At 38.6% G+C, this 12808-nt stretch overlaps 2 protein-coding genes across 3 annotated transcripts in view; both read right to left on the bottom strand.

The window, feature by feature from the left end:
* Window positions 1–265: 265 nt before the first annotated feature.
* On the bottom strand, window positions 266–996 carry LOC134650549 (uncharacterized). The gene is made up of 2 exons (XM_063505502.1): window positions 823–996; window positions 266–494 (listed from the first exon to the last, which is right to left on the bottom strand). Exons 1-2 carry the CDS (start codon window positions 926–928, stop codon window positions 277–279), a joined length of 324 nt encoding a protein of 107 aa, XP_063361572.1. The 5' UTR covers window positions 929–996; the 3' UTR covers window positions 266–276.
* A 2546-nt stretch (window positions 997–3542) lies between these two features.
* LOC134650203 (facilitated trehalose transporter Tret1-like) overlaps window positions 3543–12808 on the bottom strand; it is a 39287-nt gene continuing 30021 nt past the window's right edge. For both annotated transcript variants that reach the window (XM_063505142.1, XM_063505140.1), the window contains 6 exons: window positions 11291–11523; window positions 7888–8029; window positions 6957–7086; window positions 5551–5741; window positions 4530–4668; window positions 3543–3812 (listed from right to left, as the gene is read on the bottom strand). In XM_063505142.1, the coding sequence (XP_063361212.1) occupies window positions 3691–3812; window positions 4530–4668; window positions 5551–5741; window positions 6957–7086; window positions 7888–8029; window positions 11291–11523 (957 nt within the window). In that variant the 3' untranslated portion in view covers window positions 3543–3690. The remainder of the gene's footprint in view (window positions 3813–4529; window positions 4669–5550; window positions 5742–6956; window positions 7087–7887; window positions 8030–11290; window positions 11524–12808) is intronic.

Here is a 12808-nt window from a genome sequence, read left to right as displayed (position 1 = left end):
AGAGTTTTTAAGACTACACCGTGCTTTATCCCAGGTTTCTTTTCGGCCATGGTGGATACTACAAAAATGGCAAGCTAAAGTACAGTTGTCATACAAATTAACTTAATTATTTACTAAATTAATTAAGCAGGAAAGATTAACTAATGTTTGGTGATGTCATTAAATCTGGCAGAAAGGTAGTTTAGATAAAAACAATATTTACCCAAGTTAAGACATCGGTCTAGTTGATAAGTATTAACGGAGCGAGATCAAAAAAGTAGAACTCGATATGAAGTGCTAGTTTACGTTGTTCCTGCCGAACCTCGGGTAGATGTAGGGCCGGGTGTACTTGTTGTTGGCGAAGTGCGCGTCGAAGCGCGCGCTCTGCTGGCGCGGGCGCAGCCGCTGCTCCACGTTCTGCGTAAACTCCGCCAGTATCTTCAGCAGCGAGCCTCGCGAGATCTCTCCGAATTCTATGCCTGTCGGGTTCCTTTGGCCGATGTTCGGTTTCCATTCTGAGAAGGTACAAAGTGGACTTCCCATAGGTATTTGAACTAAAATCGAAGCCATTTTGCATGACAAAGCTTCTACTCGTGATTTTTGACTAGTTTTATATTTTCCTCATTAACATACGTCCCACAATTCACACATCCATTACATATTTACATTAGGGACATAAATAATTATATATTATGTAAGGTTTAAATTACTCTGTTTAAAGGGCTCTGCTCCAGACTTTATCGAGAGGACATTCGCTATGCCCTACCTCTTAATAAATCTTCTCTAGCAGGATTTTAATCTCAACTTAATATATGTTGTCCACAATAATGTCTAAAAACTTACCTGATTTATACCCAGGGTTAACATTTAGATCTTTCAAATATAACGGCACTTTAGAATAGGCCATCGTCCATGTGAGGACTAGTAAACAGTAAAAGTAAAGTCCCATGTGAACAATGGTGCTTTCCGTCAACTACTGATAAGAGATATTATTTGTAACGGCAGTGTTTGCTCGAGCTAGGTTGTGTTTACTGAGGTGCAGGAACGTAATGCACCAACGTTTCTCAGTCCAACTACAGTAAGCCATAGCATAGAGAAAAAAATACATAGATTGCTCACTCCATACATCAGTTTTAGTACCAAAAAGACTATTAGCATCTAGCATCGAGTAGCGGAACTATCAGTACTGCTATATCTATTGTCAAGTAGCAATACTGATAGTTCCGCTACTCGATGGTAGATGTAGTCGATGTAGACACTGAAATTAATAGTCTAACTCAGCGGTCGGCAACCTTTTAGCAGCCAAGGGCCATATAGTAGGTAACGAAGTTGACGCGGGCCGCACTTTGTTAATATTTATAACTAGACTAGACATGTCGTTTGTCAATATTACACACAAAATAGACAGGGAGGCTCGCGGGCCGCAAGTGACAGATTCACGGGCCGCATGCGGCCCGCGGGCCGCGGGTTGCCGACCGCTGGTCTAACTGATGTATGGAGTGAGCACTCTTATTATATTTCTCTATGGCCATAGTACTGCCAGATCCTAGTTAAGTAGGCGGTACTCCTTTTATTAAAACATGTTACAAATTTAATTTGACATGCCTAACAATTGCAACGAATATTCTCCAAGTCCTTTTCAGTCTTGGAGGATATAATCAAACGGAGACGCCATGTCTGTAATTTTCTGTACAAAACAGTCTGCCGATTTTTGCGGGGCAGGGGAACGTCAAATGTATGCGTAACGTAAAAATAGCCATGTCAGATAAACGTCAGTCCATACATTGTGTATGACCGTTGGCCGCCTATTTTCGACAGAGGGGAAAGCCTGTTAATGGCTACTCCGTTTAGTTGTATCCTCCAAGTTTTCAGTACTTGAGGTCACGTGGGTCCACACGCCGACTTAAAAAATCATCGTTTAAAATTATTAATTAGCCAGCAATTGCATCCTTCCTCGCCTGGACAATAATGTGTTTTTTTATTAAACGCTTTAGCCACTTGCACCATTCACTAACCCGGGGTTAACCGGTTGAACCAGGAGCTGCCATGGTTACCAGTACAACTTGACACTGGGTTAACGTTTTAACCGGTTAACCCCGGGATAGTAAGTTGATGCAAGTTATGCTTGGGGGTTAAAATAATACAAGAATTATTATGTATTAAATATAACAATAATTTATTTACAATTAATTAACTACCTATTATGTATAGATACTTGTATAGTTATCACAAAATACTTTTGAAGCTCTTATTTACAACAAAATGCATCTACTAACAACATTTTAAGCACCATGTATGAATATTCTTGTTCTACAAATTGTACTTTTACAAGTTATGGTAAATACAACAACAATGACTTTTTGTACAAGTTGTTATATTTTTGGCATTTAGCTAGGTATAGCAAATGTTTAATATAAAAATATAACTCAACTTATTCCAGAAATATACCTTAAAACATTTTCAGCATTATATCGAATCATTTTCCAATAATCGATTATAATGCGCCTGCTGATGATTATTTTCCTCATTTAGGATTTCTTTAAATATAAGATGTAAAAGCAACATCCAAGTTTACTTTAAATGTTGATTGTTCTAACGTAAACAGAACATTCCTTAATGCTAATCTATACACTGGGCTGGTGTAAAATTAAATAACTCGCTAATAAACTATACAGCGTGTATTTTGATATTTAGCCATAATTTTCAGATGTTTCCAACGACTTTCAATGCTGTGATCGGATCGGACGGAAACTACAAACCAACGTATTAAATATTTTGTACAATTTTCTTTAATTGTTCATCTGGCTCTATACTAATTATCTACCATTGGAATATACGTTCATATCAAATCAAATACACACTGTAAAGCAAAATCTTTAAATATTAGTTTAATGGCACATTTCTGCTAACTCTACTCAAGATGTACCAGTAGACTAGTGACTACTTAAACTTAGGTATATATTTTATAATACTTGTTTAGTTTAAATCTCTTTATCTTCTACAAGATCCTTACATACAACCTTTATATAAAGGTTAAGTAGACGTATACTTTACGTATCTAAGGCATTTGAGTTAAAGGCAGAGCAAAACTTTCATTCGTACTTATACATTCATTTAAAATAGCTACTGAGTCAGTGCCGCAGGTAGGAACATACTTTACATTGTAGGTACGACAAAAAGCGTGAAAATAGGTACCTATAAAATGGTTGTTTTTTTAAGATTAGGGGTTCCGTATAGCTGTAGGTGTAGGCTAAAATATTTTGACTCTTGATAGATTTTTAAATTAACTGGAAGAAATATATCTGTCGGCGGCCGATCGTAAGATCAGGCAGATCGTAATGTTCCTGTGTAATGTGCTGACGATAGCGACATTAAACCAATATATAGGTAGGATAGGTTCGTTAGGTTGCTTTAGATGCCCGAAGGGCAAACTGCCCAGAAATAGGAGCCCCGCGTAGCGGGGCTCCGTCGACCCAGGGAACGGGTCAAAGATTTTCAAGTTTCACGATATGCCTAGGAATTTCACCATATGCCTGATCTTACGATCGGCCGCCGACATATCTAAGCATTTTAATCGTTTGCCAAATGCATAGAAAAACATCAAGTCTACCAAACGTTTCATTGCCTCGAGAACATAACATACAAAAAGCTTGACTGAAACGCACGAAATGCAATGTAAAATAACAATTTTGTACTAAGTATGTACGTTGATCACGCGCCCTCGGTCTTATTTGGTTGCTTTAGAGTTTTAGTTCTGCCGCAGAAGTAGTCTTCTATTTCTTGAAGAGTACGCCCTTTCGTTTCAGGTAGGAATATGTAGAAGAAGGCGATGCCTGGAACATAAAAATAACTAGGATAAAGAGGATAATGATAAAAACCGGCCAAGTGCGAGTCGGACTCGCGCACGGAGGGTTCCGCACCATCAACAAAAAATAGAGCAAAACAAGCAAAAAAACGGTCACCCATCCAAGTACTGATCCCGCCCGACGTTGCTTAACTTCGGTCAAAAATCACGTTTGTTGTATGGGAGCCCCACTTAAATCTTTATTTTATTCTGTTTTTAGTATTTGTTGTTATAGCGGCAACAGAAATACATCATCTGTGAAAATTTCAACTGTCTAGCTATCACGGTTCGTGATATACAGCCTGGTGACAGACGGACGGACGGACGGACAGACGGACAGCGGAGTCTTAGTAATAGGGTGAATAGGGTCCCGTTTTGACCCTTTGGGTACGGAACCCTAAAAATCCTTTTATGACCGCCCACCGGCTTTACCTCTGTAAAGCCACTTTTGCTTCTATATTTCCCGCTTAACTTTTTCGATGATATTCTACGATAGCTTAGGGTCGGTTGCACCAAACGACTGTCACAGTTAGAGCGCTCGCTAAATTTTATTGTATGGGAACTAAGTTTCATAGATCTCTGCTACGTGACGTTGATCAGTCTGTTAATTGTGGTTGGTACAACTGCCCCTCAGTGGCAGTTGTGTTTCGACACTCGATGCATGCGCACTTATCTAGAAAAATTATAAATAATTAGTAAAACTCACCACCAATAGACATAGCACCGTAAACTGCGAATGCGCCATAATAGTTGAGCGCGTCCTTGAGGAAGGGGAATGTCTTGACGACAGAGAACACAGAGAGATGGGCAGCGGTCGTCGTCATGCCGCCCACTATGCCACGAACCTAAAAAGAATACAATGATATTATTCGGGTACCTATTTACTTAAAAAAAAATACCCAGCTACCAACTAAGTCTATCTTTGTGTTCGGTAAGAGTCCGCCAGTCTAAGTGATACGACAAGTAGGTATGGTGCTCCTATACGGACTCGATATTCTAGAACAAAACTAGACGATACAAATAAAGGAGCATCCGGTTCGAAGGACCAAATTATTATAACTTAATTCTATAATATCTGGGAGACCGAGCTTTGCTCGGAAAACATATAAAAACTCAAAAATACGCGTTTTGCCAGAGATAAGACCAAGCTAGATCGATTTATCGCCCCCGAAAACCCCCATATAGCAACTTTCATCGAAATCGTTATGAGCCGTTTCCGAGATCCCCGAAATATAAATATAATGTAGGTATATTTATATTTCGGGGATCTCGGAAACGGCTCAAATAAATAAATAAACAAGAATTGCTCGTTTAAATGTATTAGATTAGATAAGGTTAGATATGGTAAAAGAAAACATTGGGCCGAGTGAAACTCTTGTAGGTAGGGAATTCACATGTTGTTCCTCTTGCCCCGGGCAAAATAAACTATGTACCTCTTACCCTATACTTCGTTTTTTTAGCATTAGAAATAAGGTAAACAATCTTGATGTGTCTTTTAATTGAAAAACACATTTTAAAAATAAGTTACGGTAAATATGTAACAATTATGAATCTAATACGATCTTTTATAGTCTTCTGCTTTCATAAGTAATAGTTATTGATTTTTAAAAAGTGTTTTTCAATTAAAAGACATGTCAAAATCGCTTACCTTCTTTCAAGTTCTTTCTAATGCTAAAAAAAAACGAACTATAGACTAGACTCAAGTAACACTGTGTCCGAGCGCTCACCTGCATGGGATACACCTCGCCAATCATGATCCAGGGCACGATGAGGTACCCCAGGGTACAGGATATCATGAATATGAAGATGGCCGCCACGGGGACCCAGGAGTACATCGGCGCGACGCCGGCCTGTTTCCACTGCTCGATGAAGTACATGTAGACCGCCAGTACGATCATCGTCGAACCGCAGCCCACAGCTAAATAAAAACAATACAAATATTTTTGTTTATCAAAAAAAAAAAACTACTTATTAAAAAGGGAATTCCGTTTATTTTCTAGACACAGAAGCCGATGCGAACTTACAAATGGCTGTCAATTTGATCTCACTGTGACAACATTCGCCCGTTCACCTGGCATGGCAAACTTGCCATAAACTTATGGCAGCCGTTTTATATTAGAATGAGCGGCGAATTGCGCTGCGACATAGGTAACATTATTTGAATATCTAATGTTGCTAAAGCATACTACGCCCTATAGTATAGTCTACGTACTACGGCGGCGTAGCATATCGATGAAAATCGCTCGACCAAAATACTCTAATGTATAAAAGTCGCATGGATTGACCTAACTCATCGTATCAAAAATTCACGGCAACTTATAGGTACCTATTGCTTAAGCTTGTAAACAGGGGGCCTACCGCGAAAACCGAAATTAGCAAAGTGCGGTGATCTTTCTCTTTTACTCTCATTAAGACGTAATCAGAGTGACAGAGAAAAATGCCCGCAATAGGCTACATGACTAATTTTCATTTATGGTATCAATCGATCGGGTTTGTTTTTAGGATCAAATGTCTATATGGGACCCATTGCATTAAAGTAACACAAAAGTCAGAAATTGTAGTCAAAGGCCGACAGTTGCACTTCACTCGCGAAACGCCCTATACAAAACGGCCAGAGGCCGTGACGTCAAGGTCTCTGGGGTCATCTTGTAGTATGGACAAAACAAGAAAATTGCGTTTTTGTCGGTGAAATATTGCGTTTATGTATATAGTTGCTATACAATATTTTTTTGGATGAAATGTAAGGAATCGAATGGTACCCTTACTTTTATCGTTTTTGGAAGTTAAAAAAACTTAAATTTTGAAACTTTCAGGTCCTGTATTTTTGTAATTTTTCAATATTTTATTTTAATATCCACATTATTGTGATAAATTGCTCGTTTGCTATCTATTTTACTAGATTTTGTTATAAAATTCAACATGTGTCATCATCCCTATTGACGAACTTCGATTTTCGCGGTTGTAGCCCAGGCCGCGTAGCCAACGTGCCAATCGCTAACGCTCCGTAGCGATCGAAACGCAACTGTCACTGTCACACTAATACAGAAGAGTGATAGAGAGACCCAAAGCGTTTCGTTATCGAAGCGATAGCGATTGTCACCTTGGCTAAGCCGGCAGTATCGCCATCGCGTACCTGAGACGAATGTAAGCGGCCGCCGGCCGCAGCGCCGGCACAGTATGCACCCGACCACCGTGAATATGAGCCTCACTATGCCCATGGCTATTGTCAGCCAATACTGGTTCTCCTTGGTTGCGCCTGAGGCCTGCAATCATAAGTTTTTGGTATATCCTCTAGCCTATAAAAAGGTCTCCTGTTCCATTCTAATTTGAACTTTGTGTTGACAAAATAAAATTTCATTTTGCTTGGCAAGGTTTGACGTATGGGCGGCTAGAGGATAAACAGGTATTCCATTCTACAGAGGTATATAAAATGGCCATATAAAGGGGGATTATAGGGGTAACTTGACCTCATTGGAGGAGTAACTGACATAAAGACGCAACAAATATAATATAATATATATATATATATATATATATATATATATATATATATATATACTTACTGCGCCGTCAGCCCTTTAGCCACGTTTATGTTATGACGCATCAACGAGCAACAGTAAAACGGTATTGCAACATAAAGTAGTCATAATTATTTTTTTAACTTTATAGATCTGACTAGAAATATATTGTGATAATTTTTAACACGGCACTGTGGAATACAATAGAGTCCGCCTAAGCTAGCTCTGCACCGACTTCACAGAGACAAAGGATGGCACTCTATACATACTATAGGGTTGAAAAAACCCGGAACATTTCCCGTTTTTTTTAAAAGCCACGTTTTTTAAGTTTTATTCGGTAAAAACAATATCACTTAGTTTATATATTTTTCCGAAAAAAAAAAGCACTTTGAAAACCTATATACCTACTCTAATTCAAAGTACTAACTTTGAATTAGAGTCTGTCTGCACCGATTTGACAAGAGACAAAGGGTGGAAATAGCCATATCTAAAGGTATGTCAAATTCCTATTCGACTACTAAGTCGACAAGATGTTTAAATAGTTACCCTAAAGACTTCAACGGCGAAGAAGGTGATGGTGTTGACGCCGCACCACTGGTATATGAAGAAGTAGACGGCCAGGATAGTGAACGGCTTCAGCGCAGACGGGGACAGCAGCGCTTTGATGTACTCTTTCACACTCGTCAACCTGAAACAATCAATTTGATTTTAGTCAAATGCTTAAGAGCCAACAGGAGCTAAGATTTAAATATTTTAGGTAAATATACACGTCTCCCTAACGGAAGCGGCTCCTAAAACTAGTGCGATAAGGACAAGGCAAAAAATCCTGCGTAAAAATCTCAAAAATCGAGGTTTCGTACTCGACTGTTTCCTCCTCCAAAACTTAACCAATCGTAACCAAATTTTGAAATCTAAATGATTATGACATTATCTGTGTCGGACCGTTTTGCTTTTTTGACTAATTGATGTCAGTTTTGAATAGCACGCCTCTCATTGCGGCATAGTCAATTAGGCCATTTTGGCCATTTTTGAAGGGCTCTAGCGCCTTAAAAAACAAAAATATCAAAAAAAGCAAAACGGTCCGACACAGATATTGACAATATTAATCTGTGTTGAAAAAATCATTGCTCTAGCTTTAAAACCCACGGAGGAAACAGTCGAGTACGTTTGTATGGAGAAATGACCACTCTTGTTGGCTCTTAACCTTGAGATGCAGTATATGTTAGTCAAATGTTAGTGTATATCTTAGGTATTCACCTACCCAATACCCAATTCAGAATACCCAATTTTTATTAGGTAATAACACACTCAAAAGTATTAGGTACTCAAAGAAATCTCTCTCTCTCTCTATGTGGTAGGTACGTCTGAGACGCTTTCAACTATAACGATGATGGGGTAGAAAATATCAACAAAGGTAGGATTGAAATCAATAGTTATGTATCCGTAGCAGACAAGTTGAAAGCATTCATCTACTCTCACTGGTCCCAGTATTACAATGAACTGAGTTCATGAGTAAGAAATTTTAGTAACACGTTTAGGTTAAGTTTACAATAAGTAAATTAAATTTTCAGTTGGTTAACATTCACAGAATTTCTTTATTGGACTCATATTTAATGGAATCATATTTACACAAGTGTCTTTTTTTTTTGTCAGAGGTGGACGTAATCCTCATTGTCCGGTGTGTACATAAAAACAACACAAAGGCAGCTATAACGCGCCATGAAGACACGACAATCACATTTCGTTACATGGTCATAGCGGATATCTTCCTTTATTAATTTATAAATTGTTTTTCACCTTAATCAATTGTAAATTACTTTTGGCTTATAATTAACCGGGCAACTAAAATATTAAACAGGAACTTTCATTGGGCATATAATAATAAGTAAGTGCGTTGAAGAAGTTGATCGCCATATGCGAGGGTTACGCTGATCAGCATGGTCTTAGGTACAATTCAACCAAAAGTGAAATACTAATTTTTAAGGCTCCAAAGTATAACTCAGATCTAACTGTGCCTAAGATCGTGCTGGGAGGAGTACCCCTAAAAGTCGTGGGCAGCTTCAGATATCTAGGGCATATGCTCACCGGAGATCTGAAGGACGATATGGATCTTGAGCGTGAGAGGAGGGCCATGGCGGTAAGGGGCAATATGGTTGCCCGCAGATTTGCACGTTGTAATACACAAGTAAAGTTAACGCTCTTTAGGGCATATTGTCAAACTTTTTACACGTGCAGTCTGTGGGCAACATTTACACAAAGGGCGTATAACTCGCTGAGAGTTCAGTACAACAACGTCCTGAGGATGCTGTTGAAACTGCCGAAGCACTGTAGTGCCTCGGGCATGTTTGCAGAGGCGCGAGTGGATGACTTTTACGCAATTAGGCGTAAAAGAATAGCGTCTCTGCTGAAACGCGTGCGTACCAGTGGCAACAGCCTCCTGAGGACGTTGTCTGAACGTCTGGACTGCCGCCTCACGAAATACTGGGTAGAGGTGGTGATAGGCAGGGCTAAATAACCCATTTTGCCCCGTGTTCCTCTCTGCACGCAGTAATATTTAGTAAATAGTCAATAGTTATAAGTGTTTTTATGTAAGTACTAACATAGGATGTAAGTTTTTCTGGTTAACTAACAAAAATATGGATCTCATGGTCTGAAATAAACAAATTTTATTTTTTTATTTAATAATATAATTTGGCTGTGCATTAATATTTTGGCGCCAAAAAAAATATTTTAGCCTCAAATATTAAGCATCATATTATTAAAAAAACTGGCAGCAAAATCAAGCCACCTAAAAAAATTATAGGAAACTTAAAGTTGGCATCTAAAATAATAAATCGGCAACTAATATTGTAAAGCGATCATAAAATTTAGTTGTCATCTAGTTGTTCACACCTAAGTAATCAACTAATCATAACTGGGCATATCGTTTTCAGCTAGGTAGTATTTTAACACGAAAGCAGTTAAATTTAATGAATATTAGTCACTTTTTACATAAAACACCTCAAATTAATTTACCAATACGCAATGGTCAGTATACTTATAGTCGAAATTTCTAATCATGAAACGCCTAATGGCCATTATACCATTAGATCTTTAAATTTTTAATTACTAATTTCAATAGTTACCACTGTGTTCTACTAGCGTCAACAGATAGGTGCGACGACGAGCGAAGCGAGGAGGAGCGTGTTAGGTTAACCGTGTAATGACCAAACAAAATATTTTAAAAGAACTTCATTTTTTAATTAATAGATAGCCGTTTTCTTTTTTAAATGTGCTTCATAAATGGTCTCCATAATATTAATTCAGTTGCCAAATATATACTTGGTACCTTCCTAAAAATAATTAAAAGCTGTAACGGCATTAAAATACAACTCATATTGATATATTTTAAGGCTCCGTTTTTGTTGCCAAACTATTAATTTTAGTAGCCATTTCCATTTTTTTAAACTACCCAAATTCGATTAATTAGTTGACCGGTTAAATATGTGCCATTACTTTTCACCTAGGCAGTTTGAACAACTATACTTTGTGAACAAATTTTACTTCAAAGAACGGGACCTTTTTTATTACGTATACATCTCGTAACTACATTATAAATGTACTTGACGTGTTTTTATTTTACTCGCTACCAGGCTTCCCCGTGGTTCAAGAAACCTACAATTCGAAATGGAATTCTCCTTGAAGGTCCTGTCTTCATCGATATCGCAGATGGACCCGCAGAACTTCACTAGCGAGCTAGTGCGACGGCAGGACGTTGTGCGACTGTCAGCATATAGCATATACCATGGTTAAACTCTTAAGCGCCACTTGCACCAGTCCACTAACCTGGGGTTAACCGGTTAAATCCTTAATCCAGTGTCAAATTGTACTGGTAACCATGTTAACTCCATGGTTTAACCGGTTAACCCCGGGTTAGTTAATGGTGCAAGTGGCCCTAAGAAACACTCACGGTTCGACATGGTTCTTCTCCTTGAAGGTGATCATTCTCTGTATCTCCTCGTCGATGTCGCAGGTGGACCCTCGCAGTTTCACTAGCGAGCTCTCGGCGCGGTCTCGCTTGCCATGGGACAGCAAGTAGTTGGGCGTTTCTGGCAGAAGCAGCATGCCGAGGAGTGACAGCATGGGGACGACGGCGCTCACACCGGCTAGGATGTTCCATGCTGTCATGCTGCCGATCACGTACTGGAATGATGCAAGGTGTAGGTTTAATAATGTTGTCTGTTTAATGTATGTACAGAGGATGAGAGGAAAAAAAAAAAGAATACCGTAAAATGGGGTGAGTAGGGTCAAAACTGAAATTCAAACCTCGATAACATTTTATTTTTACATATGAAAACTGAATGGTGTATATAATAAGTGTTCCGGACGTTTGTATTTTAGTTTTTATTTTATTTTGGGTAGTTCCATTTCATAACTTTGACGATAAAGAGGAAAACCCACCTCACCCCGTAGTGCCTCGTATTTGGGGTGAGAGGGGTTTTCATACAAAGGTGATTTTGGAAGATTGTTGGATCGATTTTTTTTTATTATGCGTATTACTATAGCTCCATTTTAAATTGGAATACATTATTTTTGTAGCAGTAGCCTTAAAATCCCTTCTCACCCCCCTCTCAAACCTTCTCTCCCCATTCATAACCCACCTCTCCCCGCGAAACCTACTCACCCCGTTTTACGGTATTGTACGAGGTTTCGCCTAGACCATCTAACCATACAAAATAAAATTTAGGTAGGTGGTTATAATTAAGACTATAAAACACTGTAATTGTATTGTTAAAACTTTACAGGTCTGTATATGCAAACCTTCTTAATATTTTACCGACGAGTAGAAAACAGTAATGTTTTCAGCAAGATAAAATGTAAACTCAGCTCATATAAACCACGTAAAATATGAAGTTGTATAATAAAATATGAAGAAGTACATATTTAAAATAATACCTAAGTAATAAAAGAAGTAGAGTATTGGCAAAATCGTTTCATATGTAGTAACAGGCAGGGCCGGATTAACCCTAAGTCAGAGTAGGCAACTGCCTATGGGCCCCGCCTCGGCTAGGGGGCCCCGGCGGCCCCGCGCGCGCCAAAAACAATATTTGTTTCATATGGCCAAAATTCATATTGTTTATTGTTTTTATGGTACCTAAATATTTATTTCTAATGTCCAATATCAGTTTCTCAGATACACAATCATTAGATGATTATATAAATTAAGTTATTCTATAGATTTGAAGTCTGTAATATCGAGCTCGATTTTCAGGCTCCCGAGGGCCTAATACCTCATCAATGGAACTTCGGCCCTCCGAGTAACTCTTGCTTAACACATATTATTGTCGAGTAACATTTGACGATTGGTTCGTGTCAGAGCGCTGCTTTCTTACAGTTCGACTTTCGGCGTCGCTTTTTAACAAATATAAACATTGATTTCAGAAGCTTGGCCTTTTGCCTCGCATGAAAGCTCACCTCGCTGATTATA

This window comes from Cydia amplana, chromosome 8 (assembly GCF_948474715.1).
Source record: "Cydia amplana chromosome 8, ilCydAmpl1.1, whole genome shotgun sequence".
NCBI classification, from domain to species: Eukaryota; Metazoa; Arthropoda; class Insecta; order Lepidoptera; family Tortricidae; genus Cydia; species Cydia amplana.
This window is presented reverse-complemented; position numbering and strand designations above follow the sequence as displayed.